This window comes from Mastigoproctus giganteus, chromosome 13, assembly GCF_048544385.1.
Source record: "Mastigoproctus giganteus isolate SK-2022 chromosome 13, ASM4854438v1, whole genome shotgun sequence".
Taxonomy (NCBI): domain Eukaryota; kingdom Metazoa; phylum Arthropoda; class Arachnida; order Uropygi; family Thelyphonidae; genus Mastigoproctus; species Mastigoproctus giganteus.
The window spans coordinates 69,001,343-69,026,212 of record NC_143587.1 but is presented as its reverse complement, the minus strand read 5'-3'; the positions used below and the strand labels follow the sequence as shown (position 1 = coordinate 69,026,212).

At 34.9% G+C, this 24,870-nt stretch overlaps 1 protein-coding gene across 3 annotated transcripts in view; it reads right to left on the bottom strand.

Annotated features, from left to right (window-relative positions):
- Sap30 (SIN3-associated polypeptide 30) overlaps nt 1-24,870 on the bottom strand; it is a 110,251-nt gene that overhangs the window by 4,676 nt on the left and 80,705 nt on the right. For all 3 annotated transcript variants that reach the window (XM_090387053.1, XM_090387052.1, XM_090387054.1), the window contains exons 4-5: nt 18,079-18,201; nt 11,646-11,744 (exon numbers count right to left, since the gene is read on the bottom strand). In XM_090387053.1, the coding sequence (XP_090243179.1) occupies nt 11,646-11,744; nt 18,079-18,201 (222 nt within the window). The remainder of the gene's footprint in view (nt 1-11,645; nt 11,745-18,078; nt 18,202-24,870) is intronic.

Here is a 24,870-nt window from a genome sequence, read left to right as displayed (position 1 = left end):
TCATCTTAATTTGGATGTTCTGCTGTAGTCAGATCTTGATCTACATTAACATAACTATCCAGTATTATGTGATTTTCGATGTTTCAAATGATTCTAATAATGTCCAAAAGTTTTTCAACTGTGAAAGTGGCAGTCATCTTGTTCATCCCATTGTCTTTCAACTTTTGTAGTCAATGTAAATCTCACTTTCAAAAAACAATTTTGAATAGAGTATTCACTCATCATTTGGCCAAACTTTTGCCAGTTCAAAGATGCAATCTTTAAGGTTTATTGTAACTTTCAGGTTTCTATTTTGTTGAATGCATTGGTAATCTTCATTAATATATATATATATATATATATATATATATATATATTGGATATACAGTAATTTTGCTAGCAGGGATAAGGAGGTGATTATCCCATTGCAAAGGCAATGGTCAGGCAATATCTTGAATACTGCATACAGGTCTGGAGGCCTCATTTTCGGAAGGATGTGGAGCTGCTGGAACAGGTATGGAGAAGGGCAACGAGATTGGTAAGTGGAACAAAAGGGTACTCTTACCAAGAAAGGCTTCAGTTCTGCAAATTGCAGAATTTGGAGATTAGGCACCTGTGAGGTGATCTGACTGAAATGTTTAAAGCTTTCAATGGATTGAGCAAGTTCAATGCTGATGGGATTCTTGCTCAGAACACACACGAGGGGGGGGGGGCACAAATTCAAATTGAGGAAGGACGGTTGCAGAAAAATGGGTGGAGTTTGATTGCCAACAGGTGGCTGATTGTTGGAATAAACTTCCATCTACTGTTGTGAAAGTTGACAGTTTAAATAATTTCAAAGAAGAACTAGACAAACTATTGGAGGGGATGAATATGAGCACTGAGAGGTGTTTTTTTTTTTTTTTGTTGATGCTGTATATGCTTGCTTTCTTGCATCATTTGTCACTGCTAATGCTGACATTCTCTTTTGATAATTAAATTTAAAATTTTTAAACAATGCCCTTGGTCCACTAGCTGGAGTTCTGTTGTTATATTTGGTGGTGAAATGAACAACTTCAATTTTTAAGTCTGGCAGAATGTGCCAGACAGTTATGAATAATCAACACGATTTTTCTTTTTCTTTTTTAATCATATATGCTTGTCTAGTTTTAATATCCATTCTTCAAAAATATCACTTTTCATCCACTCTTTTTTTATTAAAGGTGTAGCAACTTCCAATGATTTTGTGCTCCCAAAACATCTTGGGTTTTTTGATTTTCCGATGACTAAGCCTTAATTTTTCACTTCTGGTCATACTGACACCAACTAGCATAGTGTTCCTTTCTTTGCTTTGCTATCCGCCAAAACATTTATCATTCTTGAAAGAAAGTGTTCTATTAAGAAAACATTTAAGGAATAAACCCATTTCATCAGCATTAAAAACATCCTTATATTCATAATCTTCCAAAATCTTCTTTAAGGTCTTGTTCCTCCAAATATTGCGATCTTCACTTACATAAAATACATTTATAAATTTTCTGTTTATACTCCGGTACGACAACCAAGCACTGAGAATTAAGCAAGTCAGTAGAGTTTACAATAAATCGTCAATACAAATATTTATCATATTTAGTGGTCACTGGCTTGAACCCCAGTCCACTCAAGGAACGCGTGCTATGCACTCTTGCTCCTGAGCACTTGGCTACATTAGGCCTATCAACACTTTCTCCGCAAATAACCTTTTCTGCAATTCTGTGGCACCTCTTAAATTTATCTAGCCACCCGGTGCTAACATTAAATTCTGATGTCCAAGAGACTGTGCAAATTTCAGAGCTTGTTGCTTAATTATTGGATGAGATATTGGCATATTCTTTTTATTTGCACTCATTTTAGAACAGCTTCATCAACATATTTGCATACACACAACTTAATTTGCTTCTTGTTCAATTGCATTTAAAATCGATTCTTGATTTTTTTTTTTTTTTTTAAAACTGCTTGTAGGTATGCTATATTTCTCAGCAATATCTTTTTTTCTAAAGCTCTGGTCAATTTCCTGAAGAATCTTGATTTTATCACTTATACTTGAGCATTTTCTCTTCAACATTGTTTCCAGATGGCAAAAATTTTTTGCCATCTGGAAAAAATTACTTGGCTGCAACAGTCTGTAGCTCACTGCCGATACATTCACCATGTAGCCACCACAAACTTCGCTGACTGTGCTGGTGATACAGTGAATTATTAGTAACATGCACTCACCGACATTCACTTGTCAATCCAACAGTATCATATGACCTTTCCTATCAATCACTTTGAAGAAATATGAAACTTTGTGAATTCCTTTTATTCTGCTTTCATATATATGAAATCTCCACAACTAGTGTCACTAGTAGTGTAACGTTAGCACATTGCCCTTCACAACTACTAACATATATATATATATATATATATATATAGTTATTATAGTAAAAGTATAATGTGTACTATAGTCAGGTGATGACCCACTATATTAAAGGTAATATAAAATAAGAAAGGTATTAAATGAGATAAGAAGTTGGTAGGTAGAATCCTGGTAGACAAGCCACGGCATTTCCCTATGTAGTTGTATATAAAAATTGGGATAAATGTAAAAGTTATATCAGATAAGATTAATGCCATCAGTAGTAGACTGAACATTAATCTGATCTGATATAACTTTTACATTTATCCCAATTTTTATATACAAATACATAGGGGAATGCCTGGGCTTTGACTTGTCTACCAGGATTCTATCTACAACTTCTTATCTCATTTAATGCCTTTATTTTTTTATATTATCTTTAATATAGTAGGTCATCACCTGACTATAGTACATATTATACTTTTACTATAATAACTAAATTACAGACTGATGTAATGTTCAATCTACTATTGATGGCATTAATCTGATCTGATGTAACTTTTACATTTATCCCAATTTTTATATATATATATATGAGAGAATTTTTTGTCAATGTATGTTACCTAGGAAAAGCCCATCATCATAAAACAAAAAAAAAAGTATATAGATAGTCCATGTAATCTTTATGAAAAAAAAAAAGAAAAAGAAATAATGCAGTAACTGAGTGATTTCTATTGGTCTGACGACAAATCATTCTAAGACTAAAAGAGAAAAATATAAAATTTTATAAAAATCCTACTGGGTGTCAAGTTAGATCAGAACAAACGTATACAAAATCCATCATATAATGACTGACAAGATCAAGTCAAGATGAAAAGCAGTTGAAGTGAAAAGCGAATGTCACTCAACAAGCAGTGCTAAAAATTGACTAATGAAGTGTTCTGTGTATTGCATCCACAGCTTACTAAAGACTTTATCACAGTGAATTTCATTTTCCCCTTATTGTACTTAGCCAACATTAATTTACAAATCTGCTTTATTTATTGCAAAGTTTATAACCACATTTAATAAAACCCATTTGTGTTTCTTTCCCTGTAACACGCCTTTTAGTGAGCACTTGTGGCCACTGACACCTTAGGAGGTCTTTGTTTTAATGGATAATTCCAGAGGGAAGAAGGCTGTATTATATTTGAACAACTGTTTAGTAGTAAATAGTTTAAAATCTTTAAAAATGCTTTTGCAAATATATTTTAAAAATTTATTACTGAGAGACTAATGTTTCACTATATGGGGCTAATTTTACATGTAATTTTGTTTCAAGGTGCAATGTTTTGCAAAAAAAAATTGTAATATATAGAAATTTGTTAAATAGAAGTTCGTAACAGAGAAGTTCCAATGTGCTTTTGTATACACTATATAAATAAGGGGCACATTTGACTACAATTGTTTCACAGCTGCTAGAGAATCTCTTTCTGATTCAGTTTGACCCCTATACTTCATGATCATACTTGAGTTAGCACCATAGAGTTTCTCTATGACAGAGAATTACAATTACAATTTTTATAGAATTTTTTCTTAATTTTATTGAAGAATATGGCTAAAGTAAACACCTTAGAATAGTATGCCATAACTGTTCAGCCATTAAAAACACCTTTATTCTGAAAGTTTTTATTTCCAATGCAATGATACATTAGAGCCTAGAGATGATACCCTTTCTCAATTTAGGAAACAATAAAAATTAATAAAATAACTTAAACTTTATTAACTACTAATATAATTAAAGATTTATTTACGAAGAAAATAAATGTTTTCAACTCCTAATGCACATTGCCAACAGGGTCTAGAAACACAAGCAAAAACACTGCTCTACTGTGTCAATAAATTAATAAAGGTCACCTTTTTTCAATCGCAATTACAAAGCTCAACTGAGAAATAAATGCAGAGATAATATGCCATGAAAGTCAAACTGCGCATAAGCTTGCACTAACACACACAAAAAAAAAAAAAAAAAAAAAAAAAAAAAAGTGTTAATTGTGCCATCAAGGTGATTATTTAATCCACACAAATATTTAATCCACTCAAAGCAGAAGCTTTATGAATTTGTGAATAAATTTAGTAAATTGCACTTAGTTTGGTGACCAGCCGACTTTCTATTGTAAATTCTAAGACCACAGTTTGTTTCCTTACAGACACAAAAAGTTTGCTAGCTCCAAACAGATTTCACAGATGGCAAGTTGCCCAGCTGGGTTATTTCAAGCATTAAGTTAAATATTATTTTTAACTTAACTTAAACATAACTGCACATTTGGAAAACCAATTTATCATCCAATAATGCTATTCAAAGAACAAGCTTTTTGAACCAAATTAAAAAAAAAGAAAAAAAAAAAAGTTTCTGGTACTTCTCAATATCATTGAAGGTAAAGACATAGGTATTTTGTAGATCATATCTGTCAGTTTCAGTGCAAGAAACCTACTAGGAGCTATTATGAAAGAAGAAAGAACCGATGTACAGCATTCCTTGTTGGCTGAAGAACTGACAAGAATGCCAAGGAAACATGAAATATAAAAAAGGTATACCAAGTCATTCTTAGCATTTTAATAATTTCTAATAGCACTACACATACAGTAGAGCGTCAGTTATCCGGAATAATTAATGTCAAGCCTCTTCCAAATAGTAAAATATTCCAGATAATTGAACGTAAGGTAAAATAAAATAAATTCTGTTATAGAAAAAAGCTTTAAATAGCATGGGGAAAAAAAAAAAAAAACAAATTTATTTAATTTAAAAAAATAATAACTTATGCATAAAAATTCGTACATTTACATACGTATGTATATTTGGATAGGTATTCGACTGCAAATTTTATGTGGAAAAAATTTAGTAAAGTAATTTTTCAAAATAATGTTCGATTGTTTTTTGTTTCGTTTGTAGTTGTGACCTATTTTTTTGCTGCTAAATCTCTCAAGTTCCTTAATAATATCAATTTTATTATATCGTATTCTTCCTAGTTTTCTGCCCATTCTTTTCGTTCACATTTTACCGTTAAAAAAATAAAAACTGCGAAAAAGCACAATAAACATTTGTCTCAAATACTACCATTAATAAAAATATTGAAGTACTTCATAACAGATTAGTATTTGCACATTTTGGCCATTTTAATTATTAGTGCATATAACATGATTGTTATACTAGCAACACTGTATATTTCACTGTATATATCATTTTTTTGGACATCAAACTCAGAAATGTGATTTCTGAGTTTGATGTTATTACAATAAATTTATTTGGGAAAATATTTCAGTTATCATGGAAAAACATACCAATGGTGGGTTAGTTTAATTTGTGTGGCATCAGTGACATTGGATTACACCACATTTTTTTAAATGAGTATAATATTAGTACAGTTTTACTATAAAAAATTAACAGAATAGGCAAATTGTAGCTTTAATTCAAATTGCCAGAAATCAAATCTGATGTTAGATTTATGGAATCATGGGTCACCAGTCACTGAAAAGATTTTACTACAGGTAGCAGTATTTAGTGGTATTTGTGAAAATGTACTATGCATAAAAAAATTCCAAATAGACCACATGGTAAAAAAAAAAAAAAAAAAAGGGAAGCAAGCAAAAAATTGCCAGATCAGTTGTTTTTAGACATTGTGGATAACTGACATTCTACTGTGCTATCTAATATCTTCATAAATATTGGCTGTACCTTCCTTTGGTTCACTGTTTTTGTTTATTTCAGCAAGAGGTGACAGCAGTATGTGTACATATATTAGGTTAAAGTAAAGATTTGTAATGGTAAGATTGTTGGAGTGAAAGGGGGAAAAATAAGTGAAAAGATAATATTTTAAAAAATCAAAATTGAGTTGATTTGCATGTTGTGTTGGCTGAAAAGCCAAGAATAAATTCACAGGGAAAATTTACTCCCTCTACCTCAGATTGGCTAATTACAACCTGACTGAAGAGGCCCTTAGAAATTATCCCACCCTGTGATAAGATTCGAACCCAGACCTTTCCAAACAAGTCACGAAATTACTGTCCTGGAGGACATCACGGGAGATACTACTGATTCAGTCTATTGAAAAGGATTGTTAATCAAAAGAAGACTGTTTCCATTCAACAGGAGGTAGGTTTATTAGGAGTAACAAGTAAGGGAAACTGGAAATACAACTACAGACCTTATTGAAGAGGCCCTTAGAAATTCCTCCACTCTGTGATGAGACTCAAACCCAGACATTTCCAAACAAGTGATGCCATGAAATTACTGTCCTGGAGGACATCATGGGAGATACTACTGATTCAGTCTATAGACAAGGATTGTCAATCAAGAGCAGACTGTTTCCATTCAACCTAACCTAGTTTTATTAGGAGTAACAAGGGAAACTAGAAATACATTTTGTAATGAAGACATGTAGAACAGAATGCACATGGGATGAAAAGTAGTCATGCTGAAAAAAAATGGCAAATTAGAGAAAAATGTAATTGTGTCTGCCAATTCTGCCAGTCAGGATAGGAGGAATTGTGTGTCTTAGCAACTAACTCTAAGCCTGAGGGACAATATACAGTTTTAGGTGGGGATAGGGGATTTTATCAGTATGGCATTTCCTACTTAGTAGAAGGAATTTATTCTGCAGAGATAGCATACATACATTTAAACAGAGGAAGTACAAGGATTCTTGCTGCTGTTACTGACCAAGGTCACACTTGTACTCTCTGAGGGGGCTTCCAGAACACAATAGTGAACTGTGATTTAAAAGATCCCACAGATGATCATTCATCAGTTGAGTATGTGAGAGCAGTAAGGTACAACAGACTATCAGAGGCACAACAGGCTTTGACAGCCACAACAGATGCATCAGGAAAGCCAATAAAAAGCAAATACAGAGTTTAAACTGTTTGCATACCCCTGATATTAAACTTCTGACCAGAATTTTGGAATATAAGAATCTTTTGATTCCTACATTGCAAAATTCTGATCAAAAGTTGCCCGAATGCACATCCCTGATTAAGAACAATTTCAGGAAAAAAATTCATGTGGTGCAAGAGTCAATGGTGAAGGAAAGTGGAGTGGCAACTCAACTTGCATTATAATTTTTTTTAAACCAACTTGATGACTTATCTGTATCAACATATAGAAAATATAAGGGACATGCAGCAATAAAGTTCCCAGACTGGTGCTGTTATGTTCATGTTCAATGAGTTTGAAAATAAACGGAAGTGGTACGTTGTATTTCAAATATCTTCCAATGGATGGTTGTATAGAGATTGTTCAGTAGGCTAACAGGTTGCAAGTAACAACCAGTTTTACTAGTAACATTTTAAAATGGAGCAATGAACGATATAAAATTTTGCTTTAAACTGGGAAAATCTGCAGTATAAAGATATGCAATGTTATAACTGTATATGGTGATGAAACATTAAGTCGTACCAGTGTGTTTGAATGGTATAAGCCAGAGGTTCCCAAACTTTCTTGGTTCATGGCACCCTTAGTGTCCGAGTAATTTTTTCACGGCACCCTTTGGTCAAAATAAATACCTAACGGTTCAGTTTATTAAGTAGTTAGGTCCAAACAACTTCATAAGTAATGTTGAAACTGTGAACTAACTCGGGCTAGTAGTTTGCACAGTGTCCAACAGATGTCAAGTATCGCTGTATTTCCCTCAAAAATTTAAAATATCCCACGGCACCCCCATGAGTTCACTGTGGCACACAGTTTGGGAACCACTGATATAAGCAGTTCAAAGACTGGCATGAGGATGTTTATGATAACCCAAGAACTGAACATCCATCAACCTCTCGAAATGAGGACAGTTGAAAAAGTCCAGAAAACTGGCAAGAGATCATCGTTTGACCCTCAGTATGATGGCTGACAAGTTGGACATGAAGATTTAGGAAACCAAGATTTAGGAAAAGGTAGGGCTAAGGTAAGAAAAGGTAAGTTGTTTGGACCTAATTACTTAATAAACTGAACCGTTACGTATTTATTTTGACCAAGGGGTGACATGAAAAAATGACTGAGACACTAAGGGCGCCGTGAACCGAGAAAGTTTGGGTACCTCTGACTTATACCATTCAAACACACTAGTATGACTTAATGTTTCATTACCATATACAGTTTTAACATTCCATATGTTTCTGCTGCAGTTGGATATGAATAAGGACAGTTGCAAGTCCAGAAAACTGTGGCAAGAGACCATCCTTTAACCCTAAGTATGATGGCTGATGAGTTGGACATGAGTAAGGATTGTAAAATTTTTGCACCAAGATTTAGGAAAAAGTAGGTCTATAAAAAATTGTGCTGCACAGCCTCATGGATGAGCAGACGCAATGAAGATTGTCATTATACAAAGACTTCATCCAACAATCCTACTTTCCTAGACTGTATCGACACTAGAGATCATTGTTGGGTGTTTCAGTATAACTCAGAAATTAGTGGACTACAAAAACTTTGTTTATAGAAGTCCAGGATCAAGATGATGCTGATCATGTTTCTCTCGACAAACTTGGGCATGATTCCCAAGGAATATGTACCTGAAAGGGAGAGAGTCAATGCTGCATTCTAATATAAGTGCTTCAGAGACTACTAAAGCACATTTCCTGGGTGAAGCCACAATATAAAGAGAAAGACAGTTGGTTCTTGTTGCATGACGATGCCCTCATCCATTCTGTACTTGTTATGAAAACATGTCTGACAAAACATGACGTTGTACAGATAAACCATCCACCCTACTCTTCCCAACTAGCACCAGTGGACTTCCTCCTCTTTCCCAGGATGAAAACTGCCCTCAAAGGAAAGGTTTCAAGATGTTAAGGACATAAAGAAAAGAGTAAAGAAAAGAGTTGGACATGAAGATTTAGGAAAAGGTAGGGCTAAGGTAAGAAAAGGTAAGTTGTTTGGACCTAATTACTTAATAAACTGAACCGTTAGGTATTTATTTTGATCTAGGGGTGACATGAAAAAATGACTGAGACACTTAAGGGCACTGTAACCTCTGAACCGAAATTCACCTATTTGGATAACTTTGCTGACTCTTTTCAGAAACTTTTAGAACAATGTAATAAATGCATTCAATCAGGTGGTGGTTATTTTGAATAAAGATAAAACCATTTTTTGAGCTCCCACTCTTTGTTCTTTTTATTGCACTAGTCCGGAAACTTTACTGGCAAACTTCATATCTATTCTGGTCATCGGAGAGGTACTGGATCCATTAACAGCAAGTGATCATAGTATCCTAAAGTGGATAATAACAAATGAGATTTTGGTATTTGAGGACAAGGTCAAAAGTTTTAATTTCAATTTCAGAACAGGAATTATGTGGACTAACTAGCATCTTAAACTTTTGTCAATTTGGGACAAAATACATAAGCGGGGAAACTATAGTTCAACTACAGAGTACCTTCAAGACATCACTAACTACACTATTCCATAGGAGCACGAACAGTGCCATAACTGCACTGTTCCATAGGAGGCAGCACACAAGAACAAAGCCAAGATTTAATGGACTTGACAGAACAGAGAGAGATACAGCATTGACAATTAAAGAGTGTTAGAATAATCAGATTCATATAATATGAATCTGAGTTACATGGTCTGAAAGATGGCAACTGAAGTTTAATCCTACTAAATGTAAAGTCATGTATGAAAAGGAAATCTAGAGGTGACTTACAGACAAGGGGTGCAAGGAATTAAAGATGGATCAGGATAAAGAAGATCCAGTACCTCTCTGATGTACTGGATGTGATGAGTGGTTATATTACAAGCATATACAATGTTTTCCTTTTAGTGTAAGAAGGCAGCCAGGAAGACTCAGGATGTACTATCAGTGGCCCATGGAATCTTTGTTACCAGGGAGGATGTTTCATCTCTTTATGAAAGATGGCCAGGTGACATCTTCTTCAGTGACCCAAAAACATGCCAGTATTCTAAAGTCTATGGACATCAGGAACAATGCCATTTTGCATTGGTGACCATGACAGTGGGTTTATATGCAACTGTCCAACCACTGAACCCAAAGTTATGTAAGTTCCCTATGGATAGGTGATATACTGAAAGGTTTCTGAGGCCACCTCTTGGACTTGCTCTGCAATATTTTTTATGTTTCTTTCTTAATGCCTTGTGGTTTTGCAAACACATTACATGGGTTGTTCTTCAGATCTTTTTCTCGGTGAACTATTATCTATGGTCTTCGCATCTAGTGGTATCTCTATCTAAAACAAAGCTATGTTATTTTGGAATAACCTATAAAACCAATTTCTCTCAGAAGAGTGAAAGCTCATAAAATCTTTGAATAACATCCACCACAATGGATTCTGAGAAGTTCAGATAAGTTGCAGGTTTGTGCACAAGAAAGTAGAATGGGGGGGGGAAACCCTGTTCTACCAATTTAACTGATTGGATATATATATATATAAAAAAAGCTACATTATAGCATCCAATTCACTAAACTTTGTTTAAACTATATTAATTACCAGACCCACAATATTCATACTGTTACATCTGAGTCACTATACACGCAGGAGCTTCTGACACAATACAATATAATGTAATACACTGGGGAGGGGGGGATATCCAAATACTTTGGATATCCCCCCCCAGTGTATTTTGGTTGTACAACATATCTTGAAATCCTTTCAGAAAGTGCAATTAAGTTTAGAGTTTCCAAAAACCTAGTGTGATATGCTATATATCATGTTTTAATGACCAATAATACCTCAAAATTTGGAAATTATATCAATATTTGTGGTCTTCACAATCTCTATTTGTTTTGAAAACAAACTGCATTCACTTGAGAAACCTGATAGAAAATATCACCAACATACTGAAAGCAATCCCAGTGGAACTTTACATCATATTTCTGATAGTATGTATTGCTGAGTGAATGAGTATGGACATTGGCAGTGACCAATTTCAAAACTTGCAAAAAAAAATAAATGTTTCTCTTTCAAAAATAATTTACTCTTATTCATATATAAAAAATAAATAATTGAGTTTCTGGATCACTCTGCATAGCATTTTGCAAATGGCAGTAATATTAAATGTATTATTGTTAAATATACCATTAAGTGTATCATGGGATAATTATAAAAGGGACCCACTTTGACAACATAATCAGTTCTATGCTGCTCAAAATAGTTAACAAAATAAATTCTAGCTTAGCATAATGATTAAAAAAAAAAAAATTGTAAACAAAGAAAATATTCATTGACTTCAGATTCTAATCATGCAAAATATATATTTATCTTCCATTTTGGTGGTGGTGGTGGGAGAAGAAAACCATAATAAACTGCAAATGCAACTACTTACATCAGCAAGCTGAGCTTTATTCATACCAGGCCGTGCCTGTATCTTGTAATATCTCTTATATCGACGAAGAGTATTTACTTGTAATTGGAACAGATCAACCTATATTAAGGAGGGGAGGTGATAAAAAAAAAAGAAAAGAAAAGAAAAAAAATGTTACATTACAGCATCCAATTGATTAAATTTCATTTACACTATAGTCATTTATTTACTGTTATTTTTAAAACACTCTTTAAATGGTAATGTGTCCATATTTTGCTTTACTCCATGAAAATATAATAAAACCATCATTTTGGGTCTTACAGCATGTCTTCCACTGATTAAAAGTCAAATATTAATTACTTACCAAAATGAAATGTAGACAAAAATAATCTTTCAAAAATGCAGAAATAACAGCATTATTACAGCTAAACATTAAAACTAAGATCCTTAAAAGAAATCCTATACAAACAATGGCAATTAAGAAGGCATCAAGTACACTGCTTTAATACAACAAGAAAAAATTTAACTGAATCACACTGATTCAATTCTATTAGAATTCAATCAGTGTGAATTCTGACTGCCAAACTGCATCACTGATTACAATAGAACTAAATGGCCATAAAGAAAATAAAATTTCTCCATATACAGGGTGCAGAGAAACTCTACCGACAAACTTGAACAGGTGATAGAGGGTACCAAATGAAACATTTTTTGTCAAGTAAACATAGGTCGTAAATGAGTCGTTATAGCAGTAGAAGCTATAACGACTGTTAAAGGGCTGTAAAAATTGAACAACACATTCAGTAATTTAATGTCATTTAATGCATACAAATATAAAATATAAAAAACACAAAATATAAAAAACAATCCATAACATAGTGCTCGAACATACAATTACCATCAATATTAATGTAGGCATGCATTGAGAGGTCCTCGGAGTGGTGCGTATCTGCCGCTAATAGCATAAACGCGTAATGTCATTTTATGTTCAGTACAGGTACAGACATGGAAATGGAAGAGAGGCTCACAGGATTTATCAAGAACGCTTCCTAGGCAGAAGGTTGCCTCACCACACAACATTTGCTGCAATACACCAAAGATTGCAGGGTAATGGCTCTTTCGGTATTAATATGCATGATACTGGACGTCGACACACTGCTAGGACACTGGTTTGAGGAACAGGTTTTGCAGATCTTCGTTATTACTCCTTCTACCAGCACAAGTGCCGTTGCACGCCGATTGGGTGTGCAGCTTTGTTTGGTGTGGGATGTGGTGCACAAAGCCAGACTACATCTTTTCCGATGCCAGAAAGTGCATGCACTAGAACTTGCTGACTTTGCCCACAGCGTCGAGTTCTCCCACTGATTTTTACAGGAAATCAACTTGCAGCCTGATTTTGCCAATAATGTGATTAGTAAATGGATAACTTCCTAGATAGCAGAAGTGTTGTTATTAGTTTTAGGTGCATCACCATCTTAATCTTAGGCTACACTGTGCCAACATATTATGTCTGTACAGCGTGTTAATGGGCAATTCATATCTGGTGTGCATAAAAAAAAAAAAAAACCAGGATATCTCAGAGGGTGGAAAAGCCTACCTCCTTTCTCCGTGACTGCCTAACTACAGCTTACATTTGATGACGCCTACTGAGAATCTTTCAATCTCTGCCAGGATTCAAACTTAGACTTCTCCAAATGACTGACAAGTGGCACTTTAAGGATAATGGTGAAATAATAAACACTTAAATCTATGCGGAGTGTAATCTGCCTTAATTTCTTAAAGAATTAGGTTATTCTTGCAATGCTGTCCTTATGACACCAACATCACCACATCATGTGTCACAAGGACAGCATAATAAGAGTTCAGTAAAGAAGTGGTACAAGAAGTACCACGAAATATCTGAGAATAATCTGAAATTCTTTAAGAAATTAAAAGGCATATTACACTCCATGCAGGTTTAACTGCTCATTACTTCACAAATTTCTAGTTCTTGATATACCTGCACACTAAAGAACATTTAACTTTCAGGATAACATGACTGCTGTTACTAAATATATTTTTCATTCTCATATCCAATATGTCAAAATAAAGAATAGCAAATTTCAAATGTATTTGTGGAAGGGCAAAAAAAAAAAATTTCTTCCATGAGAGGAGTTCGCGTCGAACGTGGTCTGCCCGCACTACTCCTGTTACCTCTAAATGACCCATAATCACACAAACTTTGATGCACACATGCAAACAAATAGTGGTCTGGTACATGTCTGTCTAGGAAGCATTCTCCATAAATTTGTTGAGTGGCTCGTCCATTGCCCTCTGCTAATCCATACACTAGGTGCATATCTGCCAGCTCACAGTTCGTATATCGATGCATGCTCTTCGTGCGGCGACTACTGCTTGAATGAGTAAACCAGAAATTTTCCCTCTCGCGAACTGATGAACAGCGCAGTGTACCAACTTATGGTGTCGTTTCCGGTTATGGGTTCCCATGCGATTCACATTCCTTTAGATGTTACCTACCTCCCCTAAACGTTTGTACCAATATTTTTGAGACAACCTGTATATACTAGGTGTGGCAATAAAGTTCCCAGACTGGTGCAATAAAAAGAACACAAAGTGAAGGAGCTCAAAATCATTTTCAATTTTATACAAAATAATCACCACCTAACTGAATGCACTTATTACACCTTTCTAAAAGATTCTGAAAAGAGTCAGTGAAGGCATCCAAAGAGATGTGTAGTTCAGCGGTTACATTTTTCTTTATGTCCTCAACATCCTGAAATCTCTTTCCTTTGAGGACAGTTTTCACCTTGGAGGAAGAAGTACCCTGCTACTAGATTGGGAGAGTAGAGTGGATGGTTGATTTGTACAAGATCATGTTTCATCAGAAACTTTTTCGCAAGTGCAGAACGGGCAAGGGCATTGTCATGCAACAAGAACCAGCTGCAATTCTCTAAAAATTGTGACTTCATCGCAATTTTTAGAGAATTGCAGGTTCTGGGAAATGCACTTCAATAGTCTTTGATGCACCTGTATGTAGAATGAGCAATGACTCTCTTCCCTTCAGGTACAAATTCCTTGTGAATAACATCCCATTTGTTGAAAAACACGATCAGCATCATCTTGATCCTGGACTTCGGTAAACAAAAAGTTTTGGGCCACGGTGATGATTTTGAAGTCCACTGCATGTTCTGATACTCGGTCATACTAAAACACCCAACAGTCATCTCCAGTAAAAATCCAGTCAAGGAAATTAGAACTTTCTTGACAAGTCTGGATGAAGCCGACACAACAATACCCTTTGTTGCTTCTGCTCATCCATGAGGCTGTGCAGCACAAGTTTTGCACATACCTTCCTTTTTCCTAAATCTTCATGCAGAATTTGAGGAATCAACTCCTTATTCATATCCTACTCATCAGCCATCATTCTGAGGGTCAAACTACAATTGCTTGACATAAATGCCTGAACTGTGATATCTCTGTCCTCATTTCAAGAGTTAACAGACACCAACTTCTTGGTTCATTATGACCATTCTCATGTCCATCTTTGGACTGCGTATATCATTCAAACACACTGGTATGACTTAACATTTCATCACCATAAACAGTTTTTAACATTTCATACATTTCTGTGTGAGTGCCTACCAGGTGCTATTACAAAAGAAGAAATAATTGATGCACACTGGTACGTGACTGCAGAACTGAGAAGTGCACAAAGAAGCTTGAAATCTAAAAAGGGATTTGGGATCAAAAGCCTCAGACTATGATGCCATGTACAGCAGACTCTTGATTTACCAGGATCGGATTAAAACAAGAAATCATAAAATTCAAGTAATAACTACAATAAGTGTAAACAGATGTTTTGCAAGTCGTAAATAAGCAGCGTTATAAGTCACCATTGGGAGATTAATGTACCTATTATCTTGTAACCCCCGCTGTCTTCACACCCACCGCTAAAAAAAAAATTTTTTAAAAATAAAAAAAAAAGAGAGAAGAAATGTTTAGTTTGTTTTAGTGCATCACGTCGATTCTTGTATTCCGTTGCACCACAAAAAGACAAATTTTGTTTCATTATTTATGTCAGGGATGTTGAAATTTTTTTTGTTTAGAAATCGAAAATGATGGATAAACACAAAAGAGTTGCGCTTTCAGTTAAACAAAAACTTGAAATTATTCAAAAGTTTGAAAACGATGCATCCGTTAAATGTTTAAAGAACCATTATAATGTTGGTGACCAAACCATATACACGTTGTAAAAAATAAAGGGAAGCTATTAGATTTAAAATGAACATTGTAAAAAATAAAGAGAAGCATTGTACTGGACACGCGAGAAGTGCATGGCAAGTTTTTTTTTTTTTTTTTGTTTTTTATCTATTGTCATACTTTTTACGTAGGTTGTTGAACATTTTTCGATACAGTATGTCCCCAACTTACGCAACTTCGGACTTATGTAAATTTTTTTCCCACTTATTTTAGGATTGTAAGATTTAAAACAAACAAAAAAAAAATAATAAGCAATCAATAACAACGATCACGTCACGCACAAATTGCGCAAGTGAGATATGGAGTAACAAGCAAAAAAATAAGAAAGAAGAGAAGATTCTTAAATTTTGTTTTTTTATATGACTGAAGATTTCAGTGAAGGGGACACTCATTTCACCATAATAACGTAAAAACCCACAGAATTCCAGCTATCTATCATCGCAAATGCAATAAGATCAAGTTTACTACCTGTTTATAATTAATTAGATGCACTAACAGAAAAGACCAACAAACTGGAAAGTGCAAATTGTTTTTATGGTAGTGATCTCCAGAAATGTGCTTTAGCAAAATGTGAGCTCACATGGAGTGATAATAGTGAGTTCTCACCTTAACCCTGTGAAGTTCTTTACAGAAAATTTCATTTTGATCATTATCATGGTGCCAACTAAGAGAATAAAGAGAATAAGTGACAGCGGTACTAGTAAATCTACCTACAAAAGGAAAGCGATCGATTTTGATCAGAAAATTAAAATAAATAAGGATGTATGAAAATGGTCAAACATCAACAAGTAACACGCCTAATTCAGATTTGTTAATAATAATATAGTAGCAATATGTTATTAGTCATTCCTGAGTTAAGTCACTTACGTAAGTAGTCCTGGAACGTATCTCTTACGTATGTCCGGGACTTCTGTATTTTTGGATTAACTGGGAAATCGATTATCCGGGATTTTTTTTTTACCATCTATCCCAGAAAATTGACAGTCTACTGTCAATTTTCCAGGATAGATGATAAAAATTGTACATCAATTCTTTCTTCTTTCTAAATAGCACCCGCTAGGCACTCACACAAAAATTGATAGAATTGATTGTGCAAAAAATCTCTTGCAGCTTCTATTTTTTTATATTTAATGACAACACCAAGAAGTACAGGAAACTTGTCCACAAAAACTTTCAAATTTAAAAACGATGCACTGCCAAATGATGAAATCGTGCTACCTCAGCATTTTTTTTAAGAACGTTATTGTTCGAGGGAACTTGTGCATCATAAAGTCACATGCAGCATAATCCTCACTGGGTAAAAGAACAGCATCTTCTCCACTGTTTTAGACTCTTCACAACATTTGCAGTAGAAATGCCTACGACTAAGTCAGAATCATCCTTCTTACTTAATCTGCTGTCGTAATCAATTTCCAAAATATAAGTGGAAGATTTGAAAAATATTGTTTTAAAAACTGTTGAAGGATGTTTCCATGTCGTGAATATGTTTTCATTTATCATGTCACATAATGCAACATGTTTCATTCCCTGTGGCAATATGCTGCAGGAACTGCACTTCTTTGCACCTCTTTCATTTGAAGGGTTAGTAACCCTTCAAATGAAAGAGGGACTTTCAAAGATCTTTCTGATCATCTGTGAGTTGCTTTGGAAGCCAGTGTGACAAAACTTTTCTACAGTCCAGAAGGTCATGAACAATGCTTTGCAAACTATTCAGTAAGGAGTAAAGCTCTTCAGCATTGCCACCTAGTTTAATGTGCCCACCTTTTCTAATTAAGACACTTGTGTAACATACATTTTTATCTCCATGATGGACATGTTTGGGTGTCCTGGATCATTGCCTGACTTGAACATTGTCCTGCTATTAACAAAGACACTACACCAAACCTGTTTCTATTACAAATTTCGGTCCATACTCAATGACCAGTTGGTAATGAATTTCTGACATGATATACTATGACGCGATACAATATGCAAGTGGTTCAATATCATGGTCAATATCATGTGAGGAAACAGATGAAGTACATGTTCCCTTTACCTGCATGTTTTGCAGGAGGGGATAAAACCCATCTGCAAAACATATTTATCGAGTGATGTCTGCTACTTTATTTTTTGAGACAATATTATATACAATAAGGAATAACTGGAACAGAAGATAACATTTTATAAAAAACAACAGTAACAAAATGTAACTTACCTCAGGCAAATCAATATCTTGATCATTGGACCCATTATCATCATCACTATCCTTTCTTTTTCGTTTTGCTCGAATGCTCTGAATTACACTTTTATGGTAATCGCAAATATAAATGTGACGTGCCTGATATGTGAAAATAAAATATGGTTGATGGATTATTCTGAAATTTTAGTAGTAATAATAATAATACTCATAGAATTTAATGCATAAAGCATCATGTTAATATACAGAAGAAAATCCTTAAAAAAAAACAAACTTACTTTTCAAATTGGCATTCTTACTACATCTCATGTCATGAATCCTACACAGTCTTGCCCTTCAAATAAGTAATGCTTCCCAAATAGAGAAGACTATTATTATTATTTATTCTCAGTTGAATGCCACCAGCCAGACTGTTTCTGGGATATCTGTCCCTTCAAAAGGGACAAATATCCAAAAGGTGGATAGGTAACCAAATCGTAAGATGCCAGTAATCCAGATGAATTATTTTCACAATATGAGATGCCAAAAAGTACACAGATATGGAGGGATGGTGAATAAACACAATTCAGTGCAAGAATGGGTAAGGTGAAAGATTTAATTACTTTGAATGTGGCATGGTAGCTGGCACCAGATGCACTCTAATAACCAAATAATATTCAACAAATTAAGATTTTGTGATCAGAAACAGCTCAATGATGTAAGAGCCAACAGAAGCTGTCAAAACTTGTGCAGATTTGTTGTGCTTTGTAAAAGATGGGATATCACAGCTGACAACCAAACTGTGGACCACAGTTTGGTTGTCAGCTGTGATATCCCATCCTTGTCAGTTAAAAATAAGAAGATATGGTTATAGTGGACTCAGGAACACTAACACTGGATAGTGGCTTATTGTAAAAACATTTCCTGATCTAACAAATCCTGGTTCTGCTGTTTCATAATGATGGGAGGAAAAGAACGTGTGCAAAACCAGCATCAGACCATGGACACATCCTGTCAAATCAACAATACAGGTAGGTGGTAGTGCAGTGAGTGTTTTCAAGGTGCAATTGGGCTCCTTGATACCAGAGGAACAACATTTGGATACTACAGGTTATCTGGAAATTGTTTCCATCGGGAAACTAGCAATGAAGGAATGTACCTGGAAATTGTTTCCAGGCACATTCTTTCATGGCTACAGTATATCCATCTGTGAAAGTTCTTTCAACAGGATTGTGCATCATATTACAACCAATGTTTGCTGTTAATATAACAACAAACATTGGTATGGTTGGAAGAAAAGTATTTGTGTATCACACCTGGGTCAAAGATCTTCCCCTGACAAGATTACTATTTGGTGAACATGCAGAGGAACTTTCATTTTGGGCTATATATCGTTTGGACATGCATGAAAATTTAAAGACTGGTTTAAAATCACTGGCATCTAGTGAAATCTGTAGGAATGATTACCACGGTGTAACACACCAACATTTGTTGTATACAGCAATGAAGATTTTATGGTTGCGAATTGTAGAAAGTTTACAGGTTGCATTTTAATCTGTAGGAAAGTCTAAAGTTACACATTCTATGTTGGAATCAAAGGAATTTATAAAGAAGCCATTAGAACCCAATCTGCCGTTTATCAAATCCATTCCCAATTTGGCATATTACTGGAGTCAACAAAAACAGGATGTGCCTGCCATGATTCGTCAATTGGGAAAGCCTACGATGTTCTTGACTAAACAAGTATGAAGCAACATAGTAATATAGACTATGTATTTTATATAAATTTCAATATACTAGAGAAATCATGACCAAAGAAGTAATGACTTCATCATATACGGAGTGAGCAACTCTAATCAATGAAAATCCTGTAATGTGCTATATATTTTACTAAGGTTGTCGAAAGTACACTCAATTTTTAAATAAAAAAATTAGTCCCATTGGAGAATATTATGTTGTAGATTATAACATATGAATTGAATTTCAATACAAGGAAGTCCACATGCATATATATATTATTATGGTTAAACAATTCCACTAAATCACCACTGGACGAAAAGAATGGTGGTATAGAAGTAGCAATCACAATGATAGATCTGTTATGTTCTGCAGAAAAAAAAAAAAAAAAAATTCTGAATATGCAAAATTAAATGCAAAAAAAAAAATCCCTGAAGTCATTTCCAACATCAGGGAAATGGGAAATACATTATGCAACAAGGAGAGGTGGAATAGGACCAGGTTATGTCTGCCAGGAGCAAAAGTAGATGACACTGTAGAGAGATACCATCTTTTAAGGGCACAAAATATAATATTGTTGTACACGTTGGCACTAATGATATTAAGAGAAAGATTTAAGAACTTATTTAACAAGTACAGGGAAATGTTGGCAAAAAGCAAAAAGTTCAGTTAGGATTGAATTTGAAAATGACTGCAATTCTGCCCAGACACGATAGGAGGAGTATATGTTGAGTGCCTTGTCAATCAATTTGGCTCTGGAGAGAATATACAAGGCTCGCGGGGTAGAATTTTTCTCAGCATGACCTGTGCTTGTTAACAGGAGAGACTGTTTTTACAGGGATGGATTACAAGAATATTTGCTGATGCTATCAAGGCAGTGATAGGTGGGTCAGAAAACTGCTAGCTTGGGAGGATATACATACTAATAGTTTAACTAGAGCCACAGGCAGAGGTGAGAGTGTTTCTTGCATTTCTACTATTGGTACATGTAGAAGCCTGGAAAGCAAGATGTCTGGGATTTCAGGCCCTGCTGTAAGATATCATGGAACAAATGAATATTAGCATTAGTTGAGGCATATGATGCAAGAAAGCAAGCTTATATAGCATCGGACAAAAAAAAAAAAAAAAAAAAACCTTCCCATTTCACCCATCCGTTCACTTCAAATGTTTGTTTAGTTCAGCCTTAAATTTATTTAAGCTATCAACTTCCACAACAACCGATGGAAGCCAGTTCCAGCAATCAACTACCCACTGGCTAAAGGCAAACTTCTGCATATCTATTCTACAACTGTCTTTCCTCAATTTGAATCTATGCCCCCTTAGGTTCTTAATCTGAGCAAGCGGTAGTATCCCATCAGCATTGAGCCTGCTTAAATCATTCAAAGCCTTATACACCTCAATCAGATCACCTCACAGGTGCCTAGTCTCCAGATGCTGCAACTTGAAGAACTTGCTTGGTAAGAGCACCCCCTTTGTTCCTATATGTGGGCTGTTAGAGAAATTAAGAGTAAGAACACGTGCACGTATACTTTCATGCACACTAATTCTAGGAGCATTGTTAATAAATTTGCAATACTGATTAAGCCGTCAAATGCAGCCATTTTAAGAATAGTGAAAACATGGTGTCACTCAAACATAAGTGATGCTGAATTTGAATATGGGGAATACAATGTATACAGGAAGGGCAGACAGGACAGGAGAGGTGGAGGAGTTATGCTCTTAGTTAAGAAGAATATTTCTAAGCCAGTGCATCCAGTTGCCATGGGTGACAAGTGCAATGCTGAGTCAGTTTAATGTGATATAAGAATTTAAAAAACAAAACTGAGAATAGGAGTGTATTATAGGCCTAAAGACTGTGATAAGTATACTAAACAGCTACACAGAAAAATGGAGTGGACCAGCAAATCAAAATGTCTCATAATGGTGGATTGTTAATGTTCCATATGTTGACTGACTGGAATTTGTGGGTTAGTAGTAGTAAAGGCATGTGATGCAAGAAAGCAAGCGTGTGAGATTATGTAGCATCAGCTAAAAAAAATTTTCACACATCTACTGGCTCTAAAAGTTTGTTGAGTTCCTCCTTGAATTTATTTAAGCTATCAACTTCCACTACAACAGATAGAAGTTTGTTCCAACAATCAACTACCTATTGGCTCAAGGCAAATTTCCACACATCTATTCTACAACTGTCTCTCCTCAATTTGAATTTATGCCCCATCAGGTTCATAATCTGAGCAAGCGGAAGAATCCCATCAGAATTCAGCATGCTCAACCCATTCAAAGCCTTATATACACCTCAATCAGATCACCTCACAGGTGCCTAGTCTCCAGCTGCTAGGTTGGTCACTCATACACTAGCAAGAATTGTGGATATCTTGAATGACTGTTTTCTACAGCAGCATATTAGAAAGGTAACAAGAGGAAGCAATACTCTTGATCTGGTTATCAGCAGTGATTCTTCATGCATAAAGACTGCAGATAAAGACCCACTGGGTAGCAGCGATCACAATGTACTAATGTGGAATTTAATCAAAATAACAATGGTCAGGGTAAAGGAAAAGGCTTTTGCATTCATAAGAGTGACTACAGAGGTTTCAAACAATTTTTAAAATGCATGCAGTGAGACCAACTGATGACATTACAAACAGCAAATTCTAAATGGGAAGTAATCAAAGAAGCTACTAGACTTTTACACCAACAAAGAAATACCGTTGAAGGCTTAGACATAAATGATGTCAGATGAACTACTGAGAGACAAGAATAGCAGTATGTTACAAGCCAACCAAATGTGATGAGTATAATTAAAAACTACAGCCAGGCCTCGCATAACGCGAGTTTGATTAACGCATTTTTCAGTTACTACAATTTGAAAAAAATTATACCAGTTAATGCAATCTTTTTTATGTGATAGTTGAAAAAGATTCGAATCGTGCGTTAAGCGTCTGACAGCCAATAAACAAGCATTTGCCCGCTGTCCACCTCAGTCTGTTCCATCAACCATCTGGAGCAGACATGTTACTTGTTTGTCTCCTGCTTGCAGACATATTTAAAAATTCTAATTTTCTGCCCCTGCTAATTATGGATAAAAAAAAAAGCGAAAACCGTGATTGCAATAAAAAAAAAAAAAAAACGAAAAGTTATTACTTTAGCTGAAAAACTTTGTTATTATGCGAAAATCATAAACAGATCTAGGATACAGTGAGTCTACCGTACGAATTGTCTTGAGCCATAAGGACGAATATAGAGAGAAAGGTAAAGTTTCATCAACTTCTTTTGTTTTACAAAATACCAGAAACAGAATTCCAATAATGATTGAAATGGAAAGTTTTTTATCAATTTGGATAGAAAATTACAATCAAAAAAGAATTCCATTATCTAAGGACAATATATTCAGGGCAAAGCTATTAACATTTTTACTAAACTAAAATTTTTACAAATTATCAAGGGGAGACTGAAACATTTGTTGCTAGTTCAGTGTGGTTTGAACGTTTCAAAAATCAAGCAGGACTGCATAATGTTAAAGTAACAGTGGAAGCTGCCAATGCTGATGAAGATTCTGTAGCCAAATTTCCTGCAGAGTTGCAAAAAATCATTCAGGTTGGTGAATACGACGACTGGCAAATATTTAATGTAGACGAAACGAGCCTATTTTGGAAATGGATGTCAACTAAAACTTATTTAGCTGCAAATAAAGCATCACAACCCAGGTAAAGAGTCTCAAAAGATCAACTAACCCCTTTATTAGGAGGTAATGCTGAAGGTGATTTTAAATTGAAGCCTATGCTTGTGTACCGTACACAAAATCCTAGGGCTTTAAAAGGATACAGCCATCGAACTCTTTCAGTCATTTTGCATTCAAACAAAAAAGCATGGATGACCAAAGCCGTATTTGAAGACTGATTTACATCTTATTTCTGTCCAACAGTTGAAGCCTATCATAAGAAAAATAATCTTACTTTTAAAGCTCTGTTGCTTTTAGATAATGCACCTGGACATCCTTCTGCACTTGGTGACTTAAATGAAAATGTGAAAGTTGCTTTTTTACCAGCGAATACGACTTTGTTATTGCAACCCATGGACCAGGGGACAATTGCAACTTTCAAGGCTTACTATCATTTGCACAGGCACTTGAAACTGCAAAAGGAGACAATGCAATTTCTGTACCAGAATTTTGGAAAAAATATAACATACAAGTGGCTATTGAAAACATTCATGTAGCATGGGAAGTGACAGCCGGCAATATGAGTGAAAACATTCATGTAGCATGGGAAGAAGTGACAGCCAGCAATATGAGAGCAGGTTGGAAGCATCTTTTACCCCATTAGGCAAACAATTTTACTGGCTTCAAAGACGCAGCTCAAAAAGTTATTGAAGGCATTAATATTGGTATTGACCCTGGTTTCAAAGGCTAATGTTATAGAATATATAGGGCTAATGTTAAAGAATCACTGACTTCGCATTCAGAACATCTAAGTGACAACGATCTCCTTCAAATAGAGGAACAGCATGCGTACAAAGAAGCTGAAGAAAAGAGTGTGAGCCAGATGAAAATGTTACCACAAAGGAGATAAGGGTAAAAGAACCAGGCAAAATCTTTCGTATCACAGAGAACCTCAAACAAAAGGTAAAGGATCCTAAAATCAAGGGCCTAGAGAAGTTTGTTGTCAGCTATTGGAAAGGCCTAGAGAAGTTTGTTGTCAGCTATTGGAAATTGTATGATGAAAAAAAAAAAAAAAAAAAAAAGAAAGCCAAAACTGTTCAAACGACTGTGTTCGAATATTTTCATAGCAAATAGTTAGTTTCTTCATTATGTATTTTATGTAATAAACATTTAATGCTATAATTATTTTTTATCTTTTACATGGTATGCAGTTAAAGTTATTTAAAAGGTATTTTTAAAATTCTTTATAGACATTCCTGAAGGCCATGGACCAATTATAATTTTCCCTATTGATTATTATATTCGATTAACACGTTTTCATTTTGCACGATGAGCGCGTGGGATGAATTAATCGCGTTAATCGAGGCCAGCCTGTATACAGACAAATAGAGTGGGCCAGTAAAGCAGAATTTCTTATAATGGGAGATTTTAAG